Source organism: Alosa pseudoharengus, unplaced genomic scaffold (genome assembly GCF_046254945.1).
Source record: "Alosa pseudoharengus isolate Yale_2024_CS ecotype anadromous, Long Island Sound unplaced genomic scaffold, YU_APseudo_1.1 YU_APseudo_1.1_scf_19, whole genome shotgun sequence".
Lineage (NCBI taxonomy): Eukaryota > Metazoa > Chordata > Actinopteri > Clupeiformes > Clupeidae > Alosa > Alosa pseudoharengus.
Window position 1 is genome coordinate 33739732 of NW_027468657.1, and position 16047 is coordinate 33755778.

The following is a 16047-nucleotide window of genomic DNA, read 5'->3' on the forward strand; positions in this document are numbered from 1 at the left end:
AAAGTCAAGTGCTGGTCTGGTGTGTGTGCACGCAGTTTTTATTGATGAGTCGGAGTGGCAAGGGCATTATAAAACTTCTCGCTCTTAGGCCTACTCATACACCGCGTTGAAATGGCGTAGCTGTCTAAATTCAAATCATATCATGCTAGGGGAGAAATCGTGGGACATCCATTATTTTGTTATTCAGCACCCATGGTCAAAATATGTTCCCGCGCGCCTGCATTACGTTGAAAACAGATAAATGTGTTTACTCGAAGCACACATACTGTATGTGCGCACTTACGTGACTATCCTACTTCAAGTATTAGCCTACGCACAATAGATTTCTCTTCTTTAGCCTATAATACATAGGCTACACTTTGTAAACAAAAAGCAGCAGTGACAGGCAGCGGCCGCATCTATTCTGCGTCATATATCTCGCATCTTGTGAACTCTAAGCCCCCACCCCTCACTCGACAACCACACGGAGATTCTGTAATGTGCGTGTATGTCGTTCACACATACCTCCGTATAAGGTCAGTATTAGGTCCGCAGGTTAGCATCATATCTGAATCATCCGAAGGGTAGGACCTCCGTTTGACAAACCTCCGCATGTACTCCGGAGGTTATATCTGAAAGCGCTTACAGATGGGAGATGAAAGAGACATCAGGTCGCTCGGCGCTAATTAGCCCAATGGATGGTGAAAACGGCAACTGTCTCATTCCATTGACCTCGTGCTACAATTTCAAAGTCCCCGGAGCCCCTGGGCATCAGTGAGCGCGCTCAGAAAGCGGCCCACATGCACACTCACAAACAAAGCTACAAATAAATGCAAACACAAAGGCCACCTTTTCTTTCTGGACGTTCGCCAGGGGAACAGGGGAGACGACGCAAAGCATATTGTGAAAAGACACAACAACCACCACTACCACCAGCACCACCTCTCCACTCCCCCCACCCTACCCCACCTCCACTCTCCCAGCCTGCTAGAATGAATGGAGTTGCCTGGGCTAATTAAGAGCTAAGGGCTCTGGCCCTGCAGAGAACACTAATTAAGGGCTCCTTCCTTTCTCTGCTTTTGGGGGAGCGTGTACTTCAGCTTGTCCTAATGACAGGAGGCAGGTATGTGTTCCCTCTGTCCCGGGGTGGCTACCTCAAGTGGGGGGTGTTTCCTAGGCCATGCCCCTCTTATGTACCGTTCTGTCTTTCTTTCTCTCTCTTACACACACACACACACACACACACACACACACACACACACTTGCAAACTGGCCTTTACATCCCTGCCACATCTGTGTTTACATCTCTCACTATGCAGAAACACTATGACATGTTGTTACTTCCATTCCCCTTGCCTGAGGCCAACATGTAAATGCTCCATAATCTCCACCATGCTGCTGCCATTAATGATAAGCTCATACAGAAGCTGGAGTGACCGAACCACCTCTAGGCAAGGAAAAAGAAAATCAGCTGGTGGGCAAAAACTACAATTCCCAAATGGTGGATTAGGGAAACCCACGGCCAGCATGAGATCAGAGCATTAAGATGAAGATAAGGCTTTAGATACAAAGAGCACCTCAGCTTGGCTCTCATTCTCCTCAGTCACTCCAAGACAAACTGAGAGAAGTAGGGCTATCAGAGTGGTGCTTGGGGGCACAGACAATTAGTTTAATGCATTTTAGATTCTAGCACATTACATTAAGCTATGGTAAAGTGCACAGCAAGTGTCAAGTGTGAGCTATAAAAATGGAATGGATTGTAGTGAATGAGTGCAAATGTGTGTTTGGGGTGGACTTGGGAAAGGGCCAAATGTTTATTCAGGTTTCTAAGCTAATTGCAGGCTCCTATTTCATGCACTTCATTCATCTGCCAACCTCACATTTCCCCTTCGCTCCTGATGTTCTCCTCTCACATTGGGTCACAATGCGTCCTCATTTTATGATATTTTATATCAACTGTTTCCTTAAACCAAAGCAAAAACAAAACAAACAAAAAACGGGTCATTCCAAAAAAAAAAAGTTGTTTCGATTTAATCTGTGATTTTATGGCGACCTTTGTTGCACCACATCTTTTAGGCAGTTGTATACACCACTGAACAGGCTGGTGCCATCAGATCAAGGGAGGAGGAGAAGCTGTCTGTCTGGCACAGAGGAGCATGAACTGAAGACTCTTCAAGTCCCATTACGGGCGCGGTGACCTTGAGCCCAGACTGCACGCTGCCTGTCTCTCCATGCCAGTCATGGCTTCAGTGAAAGTCACTTGTTTTTCATGAGCCCATGAGAGCGAGACTCAGTGGCAAATCAGCCTAAAGCGTCGGCTGCCATCCCTCTCCGCGCGGAGCTGAGCTGAGCTGAATGGGCTTCAATGTTTGTGTGTTTCACGTGGGGCCTCCTCCATGCCAACTGCAGTGTTCCACTTTGACCTCTCCTGCTCCTCAACATCATCTCGGGACAAAACTCTCCCTAAAGCTGCATTGTGGGTTTGTAGTTGTTTGAGACTGTCCTTGTCTCTTTCTGTGTCTCCTAACCTATGCCACCACAAACTCCATGTTTGTACCACACCAGCTATCCAGTCTTTAAGATTCCCAGTGCCATTTTTTGCTCTCTGCCGCTTCATCACACCGCGTGCTCGTGCTTTCTCCTCCCAAGTCTATATTCTATGTCTTCAGAACATGACCTTGTGTCTGTCTCCATCATTTACTTGCTATGACTTGCTTGATATTGCTTCTTATTGATATTTGTTTCTACAATGTTCTCTGACTCAATCTTCACACTCACCTTGAGCTCATTGACCCTCCTGGTTTTTCCTTTTCTTTAGTGCTGTTTATCTTTTTCCTCCACAGTTCTTTTATTCCTGACTTGTTAAGAATCTTTTGCTCAAGGTAAGCACCAAAATCTGTGCTTCATACCTTGCACCTTGCTTTACTGAAAGGATCAAGGTTGGTCCATTGGCTTTCCATAATGTACAAAACACTAAAGAAACAGTTAGTGATAGCATATGCTGACAAAATAAATTAAACCAGTTTATTTTTCTTATTGGTCTTTAGTGCAGGGATTTTCCTAATAAATAGCATGATTATAAATGTACCGGTAATATCTTGCTACTTCTGAACCATTTATCATGCAAAATTTAATACAAAGAACTGACCTTCAAAAATTACAGTCTGAAAAATAAAAGGCTAAATATACAGGGGGAAAGTATGTCTAATCAAATCTATTTGAATAATGTGGGGATATTTTGAAAAGCGTAGTTATATTGCCTTCCTTGCTGGAATTGACATTCAGAAAGTGCATGTCTTGGGAAAATAAGTGTACGCTGTTGAAACTTATTTCTCACTCACTGCAGCATAGCAACAGCTACAGACATAAATAAACATACATTGTGTTGGGGGTCTGAGGTGGACAACAGTGAATCTGATTTGCAAAGCCAAAATATGAGAGTGGGTAAACGAGCTTGTGTGTGTGTGCATGTGTGTGTGTGTGTGTGTGTATGTGTGTATGTGTGTGTGTGTGTGTGTGTGTGTGTGTGTGTGTGTGTGTGTGTGTGTGTGTGTGTGTGTGTGTGTGTGTGTGTGTGTTGGAGGTGTTCTGCTGAGGGCAAACACACTGTTTGAGAGGTGGTGTTGGAATTACCTGCGCCAGATAATGGCAATGCATTAGATTAACTTTCTCCTCCTTAAATGCGACACATTTAGGTAATCTTGTCCCCCCCAAAAAAACATGTCAATGGTTGAAAAGCAGCTCTCGCGCTATCAGAAGCCTCTGGTCCCGTCGCACTGATGCAGCAGGCAAGACGCTCCCGTCGACTGTCAAAACGCACGCTGCGATCTAGTTATAATATAATTGAATTTTCATATCAGAGGGGAGCAGAGTCCTAGCAGACAATAGGAGTGCTGAGTCCTCTCTGATATTGGCACAGGCCCTTTGCCACGCGCATGAAATCAGTATGTTAATGTTCCACAGAGGGGCTCCTTTTTAAGGCCACTTGTGCGTCTGCAATGTACCACCAATGTGGTTTCATTAAAAAAATGCAACTATTGATAAGTAGGCAGCCAGCACAACCCTTGGACTCAACCCCCCTCTACACACACACTCTCTCTCTCTCTCTCTCTCTCTCTCTCTCTCTCTCTCTCTCCCACCCACACACACACACACACATCCCCCACCACCCTTTCCTTTACCAACAGCAAGCCTTCAGACACCCATGCACCCCTCAGCACCTCCTCACCACACACACACACACGCACACACACACACACACACACACGCACACACACACACACACACACACACACACACACACACACACACTGTCCCCCACCACCCAGCCTGCACTCCATTATTAAAATTGTAATTTATTTTTTCCTGCTCAGAATGACAGCTTGCTTTCTCTTCTCAGCAGTAGGCAGTGAATCACTGCGCTTTAATTACTTCCCTAACTTCGCTGACCCTGCGAGCGGCTGCCTTCCCAGAGAGAAAATGGGGCCCTGACAAAAGGCTCCCGCGCTGGCGGACACTCCTGGGCTCCTGTTTTTTTTTTTTTCAAGATGCAGAAATTTATCAAGCGCTGGGATTTTGTATGATTTTGTTACCATTTCACCTACTATCTTTCCTGAGCAACCTCAGCAACCCCCCCCCCCCATACACACACACACACACACACACCACCCGGCAACCATTCCTCTTTCTCTTCAACCTCCACCCTAAACACACACACACACACACACACACACACACACACACACACACACACACAAACAAATCACTCCCTAACTCCCCCTGTATGTGCAGAAAGTTTTCCCATTAACTCAACACAATCACCCCAGCAGTCTACCTGCTGTGTATGTGTGGGTGGCTAAAGGCGTGTGGCTACTTCAGTGTCCGTATACACTACCGCTGACCCCAAGCACTTCCAGCCGGCTCCAGCCCCTGCGAGCTGTGGTCCACCCCGTGGAGAGAGAGAGCAGGGGCTGGTGCAGGGCAGTTGGGCCACAAGGCCAGGATCAGCAGCGTTGAAAGAGCCTCTTGATCTCCCTTGCGGCCTTTGGCCCACAAAAGGTCAGGGTCAAGCTGACCATGAAAGGTCCTGTTCCTCAAAGCCATTCACACATAGAGTCCACGACCGGACTAATGGCAGTGTCCTCTGGCCACAGGTCAAACATGAGTGAACTGCCACTAATAGGCTCAGGTCAGCCAGTCGTAGTAAGTACACAGAGAGAATACACACTGAATAAGGGACAGTGCAGCCTGTGGCAAGAACCATATAAACAACCGTGGAACTGAGCAACATCATGTATCGCTGTGATCTGCAGACCACTGCCTGGAATCCACATGAGTTCTGGCCTGTACTGTAGGAACCATCCTGAGCCTCAAACATGTCCACCACACCAATACGGCCCCTTCCTGCTTTGCTCTAACCCCATGGCCCCTGTTTGCATGGCTTATTAAGGTTGCTAATATGGTGTAATCCCCCCTATCGCTCTCACCTTCTCGCTGTTCCATCTCAGCTCTGGTGGAGAAGTGAGGCTGGGCTGCTGCTGCTGGCTGGGTGGTGGTGGCGGTGGTGGTGTTGACGGTCTGATAATTGAATGAGCGATTATCCCTCCCATTATTAGACAATGATACAGAAAGCGCTGCCATATGTCTGGAATATTAATGAGAGGCTGCGGGGACTCAGATAAGCACGGGGGCTTGCGCCGTGGCGCTGCAGGGGTTAAAACAATTTGCTGGCGGTGTGCGGCCCCAGACGCCTCTCACTGTGGTAATCCTCCTCCCACTGCCCTCCCTCCCTCCCGCGCCACACACCGCGCCGCGCCACCTGCCTCCCAGGTTCAGTGTCGCCCGGCGCCCACGGCCTGCCCGCTCTCGTGCCTGGCCTGACCTTGCTGTTGCTCCCGGAGCAAACATGCCATTGTTAGACGGAGGTCACTAAAGGCCATCATGAAGGTTGAAGGCTTTCATCACCATGGACCGACCTTCACAATAGACTGTGTCAATATTTTATGTCGGCTATAATGGGGTTAAACCTCAAGATGATTCTTAAATGTTTATTCTGAACAGACATTTCCCTTAAAATGACTTTAAATGTATCCTCATTTAAAAACAAAAATGCTGTCAGTGCAACACAGATAAAACTACATTGTGTCCCTATGTCCTCTCACTTATTTTTCTGCCTCTCTCTCTCTCTCTCTCTCTCTCTCTCTCTCTCTTTATCTCTCTCTGTCTCTCTGTCTGAGTGGCAGCGGAGCAGAAGCAGGTAAAACATTTAGGCAGCAACAGCCCTCTGAATCTTCATGCCAATCAACAACTAACATCTATTAGCAATCGGAAAGCAATATTTCCCTTTTCTCCTGGGCCATGAATGTGTGTGGCGTGCTGAAGTACCTTATCATTGGTCTGATGGCCAGAGAAAGGGCCCGTTTCCATGGCGACCATGAAAGCCAATGGATTCCTTTTCAGGGGGATAATGAACTTCTCTCCTCTTTTATGTCACTCCTCCACTCGGCTTCCTCGCACTCAGATTAGAGCCTAATCCACGCGTCCTTGAAAGCCGCCATTTAATATGACAATATGCAGAATATGACAAACAGCTGCAGAAAGGGCTAAATTAGCAGAGTCAACCGACATTTAGGCAAATATATGACACAGAGAGCCTAGCCACACAGAGCGGCTTTTGTCAGGACATGCGCAGGAATCACTCCACATGCCCCTTTGTTTAGATGGTGAACCTGCAGCAGACCCTCCAGCAGACTAGCTTTGGTTTAGGACAGATAACCAGGCAGCATCAGAGAGTGCTGCCCTCAATGACTGACCTCCCATATGCAATGCAGTTGATTTCCTTATCTACAAATGATGACTTCTTACCTCAACCAAATCATCTTGGGGCATTTGCAACTCGTGCTGTTTATGCAAAATCTGAAGTGCCTTTGCTCTGAGCCAGATGACATGCAACCAAATCTCCATGCATTACATTATGGCTTAAAGTCTGGCTTCACTTGTAAACGATAAAGAAATAACCTGAAATGTGTTTATGTCATAAAAATGTTTCACTAATTGAGAACTATGTATGCTTTTAGTAAAACATGTTTATGACAATATGGGAAATTAAAATAGCACATTCACATGCCAGCCACAATATTTTTGGATGAATTAGTTGAATATTAACTATTGGGGAAAGTATACCTTCTAAAAGTTGTTATTTATTATACCTAGTACAGACGGAAGACTGTATTGTATACATTTATTCTAACCTTCGTGTATAATATTAGCGAGATCAACACTGCTTTTCATTTTATACAGTGAAGAATACAGGTTTATAGTGACCAATACAGGTAATGTATACAATGTGTACATCCATCTGAATCTACAGTTGAACGACTGTATATACAGTAAAGTTGGATACCACAGACAAACTTATATTCCAGTTCACTACGGTGCCATATTTCATAATAGTACTAAACATTCAGGTGCTACCTCCACAGACACATGGCCTGCATTACAGAGAAGGTTTTTAAAAAAAAAAAAATCTGAACAATATTTCATATTAGATACATTTATATTTACGGTGGAAAACGTTCTTCATTTTATTCACACAAGGCCGAAGGTAAGTTCATAAAATTATTTTATTGTGCACATATTCAGAGTAAAAAGAAGGTATGCTATTGATGTTTAAATGGACTGCTATTTCGAGCTGAACTGTTCTCTGAACTTTGCTTTTCACATGTCACATAAAGCACTGAGGCAGCAGGAGAAATGTACAAATCCAAATGAGGACAAGGATAAAAACACTCCCAGCAATCATTTACTCTATACTGCAGTGTGTGCAATATGTCAGCATTATTCTCATTTACGGGAGATTTTTTTCCCCTGCTGATCAATGCCTATTCACTAAGTCTGCATGTACCAAGTGAGAATATATGCAGTATAGTTTCTAATTACTGACCCTTTCAGTCAAGTACAACTATGTGAACATAGTCAACACTATTTTTCCACAAAGTAAATGACTGCAACAGGTTTAGTAAATGTAGCAGTGAGCCATTAACTGTTGCCTGGAACAAGAGGGACATCTAGTGGTCAAATGAAGTCAGATCCAAAACAATCACAGGCTGATCCTCCTCAACTCCACTTCCCTACGACGCCCATGAATTCCTACATTTCATAAAGTACACATAATGTTATTTCAAAGGCATGTTGGGCTAATAGCCAGTAGAATTGCAGGAATGGAAACCAGGAAAAAAGAGAAAAATAACTTACTTACAAAACCTTGAAGACTTACTTACAAAACCCACCTAGAAGAAAGAGAAAATGAACACACAATAAATACATAACATAGAAACAATACACAAATAAATTATAATGCATTTGTGTGGCAATGCATTATAACACTAGAATGCATTTTATAGTGGTGCAGCATTTGTACATTATTTAGGCTGCAGCTTGTAACCCATTCTAGATAAAGCATGGTGTAATGAGTAAATATAATATTTCAGATACTTATCACTGGTCAACTGCTCATAAGCATGATTGTGATTTATCTGCTTGTAATCTGGTGATGTTAGAAAGGTATGTCCACATTTTCTCTTGCCCTGGTGAGGGTAAGGAGGGAGGTACTCTTAGGTTGTAGCCTTATTTTAGCCACAGAATTCCCCCTGAACACTAACATCCATTTTAGGGTTGGCTTAGTTGTAGATTGGACATCAAATATCCTAAATTTCCCAGAGGACCATGGAACATTCGCATTGCTATATTTCCTGCACTGAAATAATGAGAGCTCAGATGAAACAATACGGTTCCAGACAGAGCACTTCCTTGTGTTGCTCTCTCCATTCTCCAGCTTCCTCCCATTGCTTTCACACTGCTTTAGGCACCACACCCACCCCAGAGTGGCACCCACTGCTTTCTCAGACACTCCAGTATGTCTTGGCATCTTTGTCGACTGTCAGAGTTCACATCAGGTTATCTCAGGCTCAGTCTCACCAAAGGGATGCTCTCATGGAAAAGATTGTCCACCCCTGGTCAAATGGTCTGTTATATGAAGAGAAGAGTGAGCACAGGATGCACTTAAGGGAGCTAAGGGTCACACATGCTTTTTATCATTCTAAGTAGGCAGATCAGGATTAGATCAAAATATTTCAACACAATCCAGCGTCAATCCACCAACTTGTTGCATTATGTTAACAAGTCCTGTGGACTGCCTACTTTAAAATAGATTATTTTGGCCACAATGGCAAAAATGCATGTTTGAAGATAAACGGGTGCAGAATTTCATGATCTGAACACCTCTCCAACTAAGCAGTCTTGAGGCTTCTCCTGCAGCACAGTGGCATGGGGAACATTTCACTGGTGGAGAGAGGAATGAAAAAAATGAAATGCCAGTCAATTCTGAGAGGAATCATTTACATGTAAAAAAGCGGAGGAATGAAAACAGGACACTGATGCTAAACACACCTCAAGGTGATAACAAATGAGTTGGCTTTCTAACTGTAATCAAAAGTCTGTTGAAAGACCTCAAGAAACTGCATGCAAGACGGTCCAAGAATCTCACAAAACTAGAAGCCTTTTTGCCAGGAGGAATGGGTAAAACTCCCTCGGTGTTTGATCAGTTTGATAAAGTTTGATTAGCCAAAAGGGCATTTATACTGACCATACAGGCTGCTACAACTTGTTCCATGATTGAAATCAAAATGTAATCTTGCTTAAAATACTAAAGATATGTCATCTTTCGGAGAGTCTTCAGGAAATCTTTCACTGATTTAAACAGACATTTGAACAGGGGTGTCCAACCTGGCATGCCACTCCAAACTCCTTAAAAGCCCTACCTAATGTCTCAGTACCTTTCATTAGGACTTGCTCTATGCTATTTCAAACACACATGACCTAATCACCCTCACTTGATTTAACCTGAAGGGAATGTAGCACCCAGTAGCTTCTATAACACTTACAGGACAACACTAGAAACATGAAAAATACAATTATGAGATGATGGTCTATTCACTAACCCTCCAGTCCACTGTGATGCAGTGCACAAGTGGAAGCAGTGCAATGAGATGTTTTGGTAAGAGTTTGTGTCCCTGGGGATAGTGCAAGAGTGAACAGCACAAAGTTATCAGTCAAAGAAAGTTGGTGCCAGCACACAAGTAAGCCAACACAGTTATTCATAAGATTTCAAATGTGTGCTACATGTTGATTTTTATTTAGATAAAATCCCATTGTTCTGTGAAAATGTGAAATTAAATGGAAATGAATTGGAGACGATGACACAATCAAAGGAATAATGCCTTGTTTATTATTCAAAAATGATTACATACATATGGCTCACATATATTTTGTTTAAGATAAGAAATTAAATGGCACTGGCCTCTTGGACATGTGTATACCTGATCCAGGTGACGAACAAAATATTATTTATTGCTATGAATAATGTTACCTCAGTTTCTAGTGGATAAGGGAAAATCCCTATTGTTGGTTAACAAAAGCTACTGAATGTAGAGAGCAGAAATCTGGAGGTCCTCAAACGCCCCCACCCTCTCCACAGTCTCCGCAGACACAACACGCCATAACACAGCTGGGTGTGCTTTCCAGACTCAATGGTAAAAACAGCTGGAGGGGCCCAGGAGGGACCTCGGGAATCTTTGTGGAACTGGGCCTGTTACTATCGACAATACACAGTCAACATCACGACCAGGGGCTCAGAACTACACACCCACTCCCCACCCCACCCACCCATCCACACACTCACACATACACAACACACACATACACACTCACACACACACATACACAACACACACACACTCACACACACATCACACACACACCTCCCATTCTCCTGTCTCCACCATTTCCCAAGATGCCATGTTAAATCTGTAACATGAGCTGTGGACCCACTTCGTTCCGACCACAAATCTGAATCTGAATTGGTTGTGTTGTTACGTCCTCTTGTGTTGGCAACAGTTTCTTCACATTCAAAATGCTCAATTTCCTTGCAGCTTTTCACTGCACAATGCTTAGCACTGTCTGTCTGAATGCCCCGATAAAGAACTTTGGCAAGGCACCATTATGCATGAGAAGATTATAATGACTTTGTGCTTCAGACAGAAGCTTTCAGACTCAGTATACAACGGGCTCTGTGTTGGAATTTCTCAGTGGCAGAAGTAGGCGACTACATTTCACCTCAGAGGGACAAAGGGGCCGTTTTGTCTACCAGCCGTAGTGAGATGAAGTGGTCAGCCCAAAAAGAGCAACTGCAGTGCGGCAATCACTCAAAGCCTGCCTGTGTGTGCCAACCGCTCTCCTATAGATGTGGTGGTTTTAGCATTTATGCCCGCAGTGCTGTGCCCCTCAGTGATATAAACAGACCTGACAACAATTGGGAAGAGGTTAGATGCACACACAGGATGTGGTTAGGTGAAAAGCGTTTCAGCGTTCTTGGACAGTTTGCCTGTATTTTGGGTGCCTTGTATTGTTTACAACAGCGCCGATGGCTGCTCTCCTTTTGGGCTGAACTTCTAAGGGCTGAGATCTGGATGGCGTGCTGAGGCTGGTCTCAGCACACTTGATTAGCAGCCCACAAGCGGCACCAGACCTCAGAGCGGCTCCTTCGCCACCGCCGCTGGGTGCGTTCCAGGCCCAGCGGTGTGTCTTCTGAGTTTGTGCAGAGTTTGTGGAGCTACTGCTCTGACTTGGGGCTTTCTTTGGCCTCCGCATTCTTGTAGACCAGAGCAATGTCATTCTTGTTGTTGTTGGACGGCGTCTGCTGATAGGCTGCGGAGCGCGAGTTGGTGGTCTGCCGGGTGAACGCGCGCAGCAGCCTGGAGCGGTAGTGGTCGCCCGCCAGGAAGTAAAGGATGGGGTCTAGGCAGCTGTTGACGCTGGCGAGAGGGCGCGTGATCTTGTAGGCAAAGTTGACCACGTTGAGAAACGGACAGTCCGCGTCCAAGAACCTGTAGACGTAGTAGAGGGTGCGGGTGATGTGGAAGGGGACGAAGCACACAGCAAACACCACCAGCACCACCACGATGAGCTTGATGGATTTGGTGCGGGAGGAGTTGCCCTGCTGACTTGAGGACAGCCCTTTGCGGGGCCTGCACAGTGCCCGGGCCATCAGACAGTAGCACATCATGATCACAATGAAGGGGATGACGAACAGCAGCACCATGACCACGGAGCTGTAGGTGAGGAAGTAGTGGAAGTCCTCGGGTCGTGTTGTGTCGTGGCACAGGGTGTCGTTGTCACGTCGAGTGGTGGTGACAAATATGAGCTTGGGCACCAGGCATAGCGTGATGGCCACCCACACCGTGAAACACACCAGGTGGGCATGACGGGGCTTTATCATGGTGAGGGCGCGGATCGGGTGGCAGATGCCCAGGTAACGGTGGACGCTGATGCAGGTGAGGAACAAGATGCTGCTGTAGAGGTTGGCGTAGAACAGGAAGCGGACCATCTTGCAGGTGACCACACCGAAGGGCCAGTGGCTGCGGTTGGCATAGTAGTAAATGAGCGTTGGCAACGAGAGCACATAGAGGGTGTCCGACAGGGCGAGGTGGAACATGTACACCGTACTGGCGCTCCATGGCCGCATCTTAGTTATAAACATCCACATGGCTAGGGAGTTTAGTGCCAGCCCCACTACAAACACCAGCCCATAGGACACGGGCAGCAGGATATACTTAAAGTCCTCTTCAAAGCGGCAGGTTTTGTTGACCACACTCATTGTAGTCAAGTGTGGTGTGAGCGAAGTGTAGGAGTTCATCTTCTGATTTAAAAGAAAAAAACAGAGTTGGTCACAGCTCTAATGCGAAAACATCCTAAACTTTAACATATTTCAATATACACACACACAGCACATTTAAATATCCACCTAAATTTACGAAAAAGAAGTAGGCCTAGCCTATAAGTTATTTTTCGTAAGGGTAGGCTCAGTTCCTTTTGGCTCTATTCGAAACCTGAAACCGAAATTCCTCAAAATCTGTAATTGACAACATTCCCTGTAAGAGTAGTTACTACAACGGAATAACCATATTATGCTGTATTTGTAGCATCAATGTGCATCATAGCCTACAAACCCTTATGTGCTTTTAGGCTAAACAATTGTTCTACAAGTGAATTATGAAAATGTCGAAAAGTCAATGTATTTTCACATCTCCGTAGGCTATTTTATCTTCGAATTAGCTCAATATTGACCTCTATTGCACTCTGGAATTAATTCAAGCGACAACTAAATAAACGATGACTATTTGTTAGAGAAATTAACACATGCTTCGGACGCGCAACACAACACTCACCGGTTAAATGGCGCTGGAGAGAACTCCAGGCGACAGTTATGTTTACCTTTTTTGAGATGTTTGTTTTTCACAAATTTTAAATCCAACATAGAATTAATCACAGCCCTCTGAAGCATGTGGTCGTGTTTACCCACTCATCCGAGTTTGCACTGATATATGCCTGCATGACTGAGTTGGTAAGCTGGATATGAGCGCCGCATGTCCTCCCCTCATGTTCTTCTGTGGACCGCCCCTACTCTGTTCTTAGACAAAACTTTCTGCACGCTTTTAATAGGCTACTGCTACAGTCCGGAATGTCGGCTATAGGCCTACGGTGAAGAGAACTAGGATACATATTTACCCATCTTCTGCGTAATAGCTGGACATGTTCCATGTAAATGTATGTTGCAGTTTCATTCTCACATGCATATTGCACATTACAGCACAATTCTATCAGTGTTTTGTGAAAATAAAGTGCCTGTCATTCGCCAAATAGGAAACTCTTAAAAAAATGGGTTCTTGGGGGTGCTATATAGAACCATGCAGGTTCTTAGCCAAGAAAATTGAACCTTTTGCCTAAAAAGGGTTCTATTTCATGCACGTGAGGGTTATTTGAACTTCAACGATTTTTTATGGAACCATTCTGGACTTGATTTTAACGGTAAGTGTCACGAAACTTTTATCTCCTTTTATCACCCATTTAATTGTGTTTTCAAACCACTGTATGAAGCGATACTCCTTTAAATAAAAAATAGGGGCGTTCCCCTTAAACGCCTGTGGGCGTTTTGGTTTTGTCAGCTGTCGAAACTGTTGGTCGAAACAGCTGTTAGTTTGTTGTTAACGTTAGTGTAGGCTAGTCCTGAATGACGTTAACAGTAGCTAGAAACTATCTTATCAGTTATCTCTACTAGCAGATCCATCATGAAGATACATTTACTTCTTACTTGTCAGGCTAACAATAAAATCAACTATTGCTTTTTTATCGATGATTTTGACCGTGTATTCGGTGTTGATGTTCATTGACATCATAGCTGTCAACATTGAGCTTTGAAAATAAGGGAGATTTCCCGGGTTTCTCACGCAGAATACGGGAAAATGTCAACATTCGTCCCCCAACGTTGGAAGGGTTGCAGTATTAGTCCGTTTCATAATTGCAAGCTCGTGCATTGGTCAGCTAAACAATACAACAAAGTAGCCTACTTTATTTACGCCTAACAACAGCCTATATTAATTTGGTCAACTTTATACAGCCCTAGCAAGGCTAAAGTTCTGTAGCCTAATCGATGGCCCTGTGCGCTGTCATTCTCTCTCCTGCGCAAACAAAATGTGTGCGTTCCAAGTAGCCTATAGTGCGTAATTCTTCTTCATAAAGTTGAACAAATGCATTTGGTTATTTTAGAGATTTTAAAGAGAAAATATAAATAGCCTGTCATGCAGTTTATGGGCTTTAGTGCAGAGTTGGGAAGTTATGGTAGGCCAACTTGTAGTGAATATACACAGGGGAATTCTTTCTCTACTCGTAGCTGAGTGGTAGGCCGATAGCGTTCGGCCGTAGCCTACACTATGCAGGTGCCACTGAATCGTGCTCTCGTGCATCTTAAATAGTCTCACTGTCGCCTTCAAGCAAGCAAAACGATGCTTTGAATCTGTTGCGTTGGAAGGGCAAGGGTGTAGCAACAGGACAACAGTACAGAGACTGACAAGTCCGATGGTAGAGCTAATGTTATGAGATTGTTAAAATACGGGATATTTACGGGAAAATATTAAAACGGGAAGACAGCGGGAAAAAAGTTAAAATACGTGAGAAACCCGGAAAAAACGGGAGGGTTGACAGCTATGATTGACATTCTCTAACGATAAATTAAGCTAGCTAATGTTAGCGTGCTAGCTAGCGGATAGTTTAGCACTAGTGATGGGACAACCGACTCTTATACGCAAGTCGGTTCAACCGGACGGTCGTTGGTTGGCCTACCGAGTTAATAGATTCGGTCACCGGTTCGCGCGACGGGGGGGGGGTGTTATATCGTGCGTTACTTCCCCCGCCATAGTCGCTCCAAGACATGTAGCCTCAAGCTGCAAATGTCATGCTCTCCATGTCTCTGAAATTAGCTGACATACACACTTATATTGACCTACACTAGACTCAAGCACTGCCCATGGTTACATTCGGTCTTGTTCAGTAGTCAGCTGTGCGCGGTCTCCTCGTGAGCCTACCAATAGCCTATTCACTTCTAACATTTAACTAACTACCAAGATAACATAGCCTATGTCATATAATATTTCCCCCCTTTGTAATTTAGCATATGAATTTCAATGAACCATTCCAAGATGCACGAAACATAAAGGCTTTTGGGATCAGTTGATAACTCAACTTACCAAGAACCTAGAAACCCGTTTGATTACTCATGCATTAGCACGGTTACGGTCTCTAACCTGTTGTAGGCCTACAGTCTCCTCGTGACAGCCTACCTACCAACAAACATCTCATTTAACATAACTACCAAGATAACATGACGTATTTGTATTTTATATCCATCGGTAATGTAGCCTATGAACATCTATGTAGGCTACACAATCACCTAAGATGCACGAGAAATAAATAGGTTTCTGCGAACTCAAAGTTGCGATAACACCCGTTTGATTAGACTATACCCTCGGTTACGGTCTCCTTCAGTAGCCTGGCGCGCGGTCACTTCGTGAACCTATGAAGCCAGCAACATTCACCTCTCTAACATTTAACTGTCTAACTACAAAGATAACATGACGTGTATTTGTAGGCTATGTGATGAACTTCCCCATAGATATA

At 44.6% G+C, this 16047-nt stretch overlaps 1 protein-coding gene across 2 annotated transcripts; it reads right to left on the reverse strand.

Annotated features, from left to right (window-relative positions):
* Positions 1-10718: 10718 nt before the first annotated feature.
* LOC143133251 (P2Y purinoceptor 4) lies at positions 10719-13412 on the reverse strand. 2 transcript variants are annotated; one of them, XM_076293027.1, is made up of 2 exons: positions 13309-13412; positions 10719-12733 (listed from the first exon to the last, which is right to left on the reverse strand). In XM_076293027.1, exon 2 carries the CDS (start codon positions 12728-12730, stop codon positions 11648-11650), a length of 1083 nt encoding a protein of 360 aa, XP_076149142.1. In that variant the 5' UTR covers positions 12731-12733; positions 13309-13412; the 3' UTR covers positions 10719-11647. The 2 variants fall into 2 exon arrangements, with proteins under 2 accessions (XP_076149142.1, XP_076149143.1); XM_076293028.1 differs by having other exon boundaries at positions 13263-13399.
* Positions 13413-16047: the final 2635 nt, after the last annotated feature.

Bases quoted from the DNA above. Each gene is read 5' to 3' on its own strand.
- LOC143133251 (XM_076293027.1), bottom strand. From the start codon at position 12,730: ATGAACTCCTACACTTCGCTCACACCACACTTGACTACAATGAGTGTG.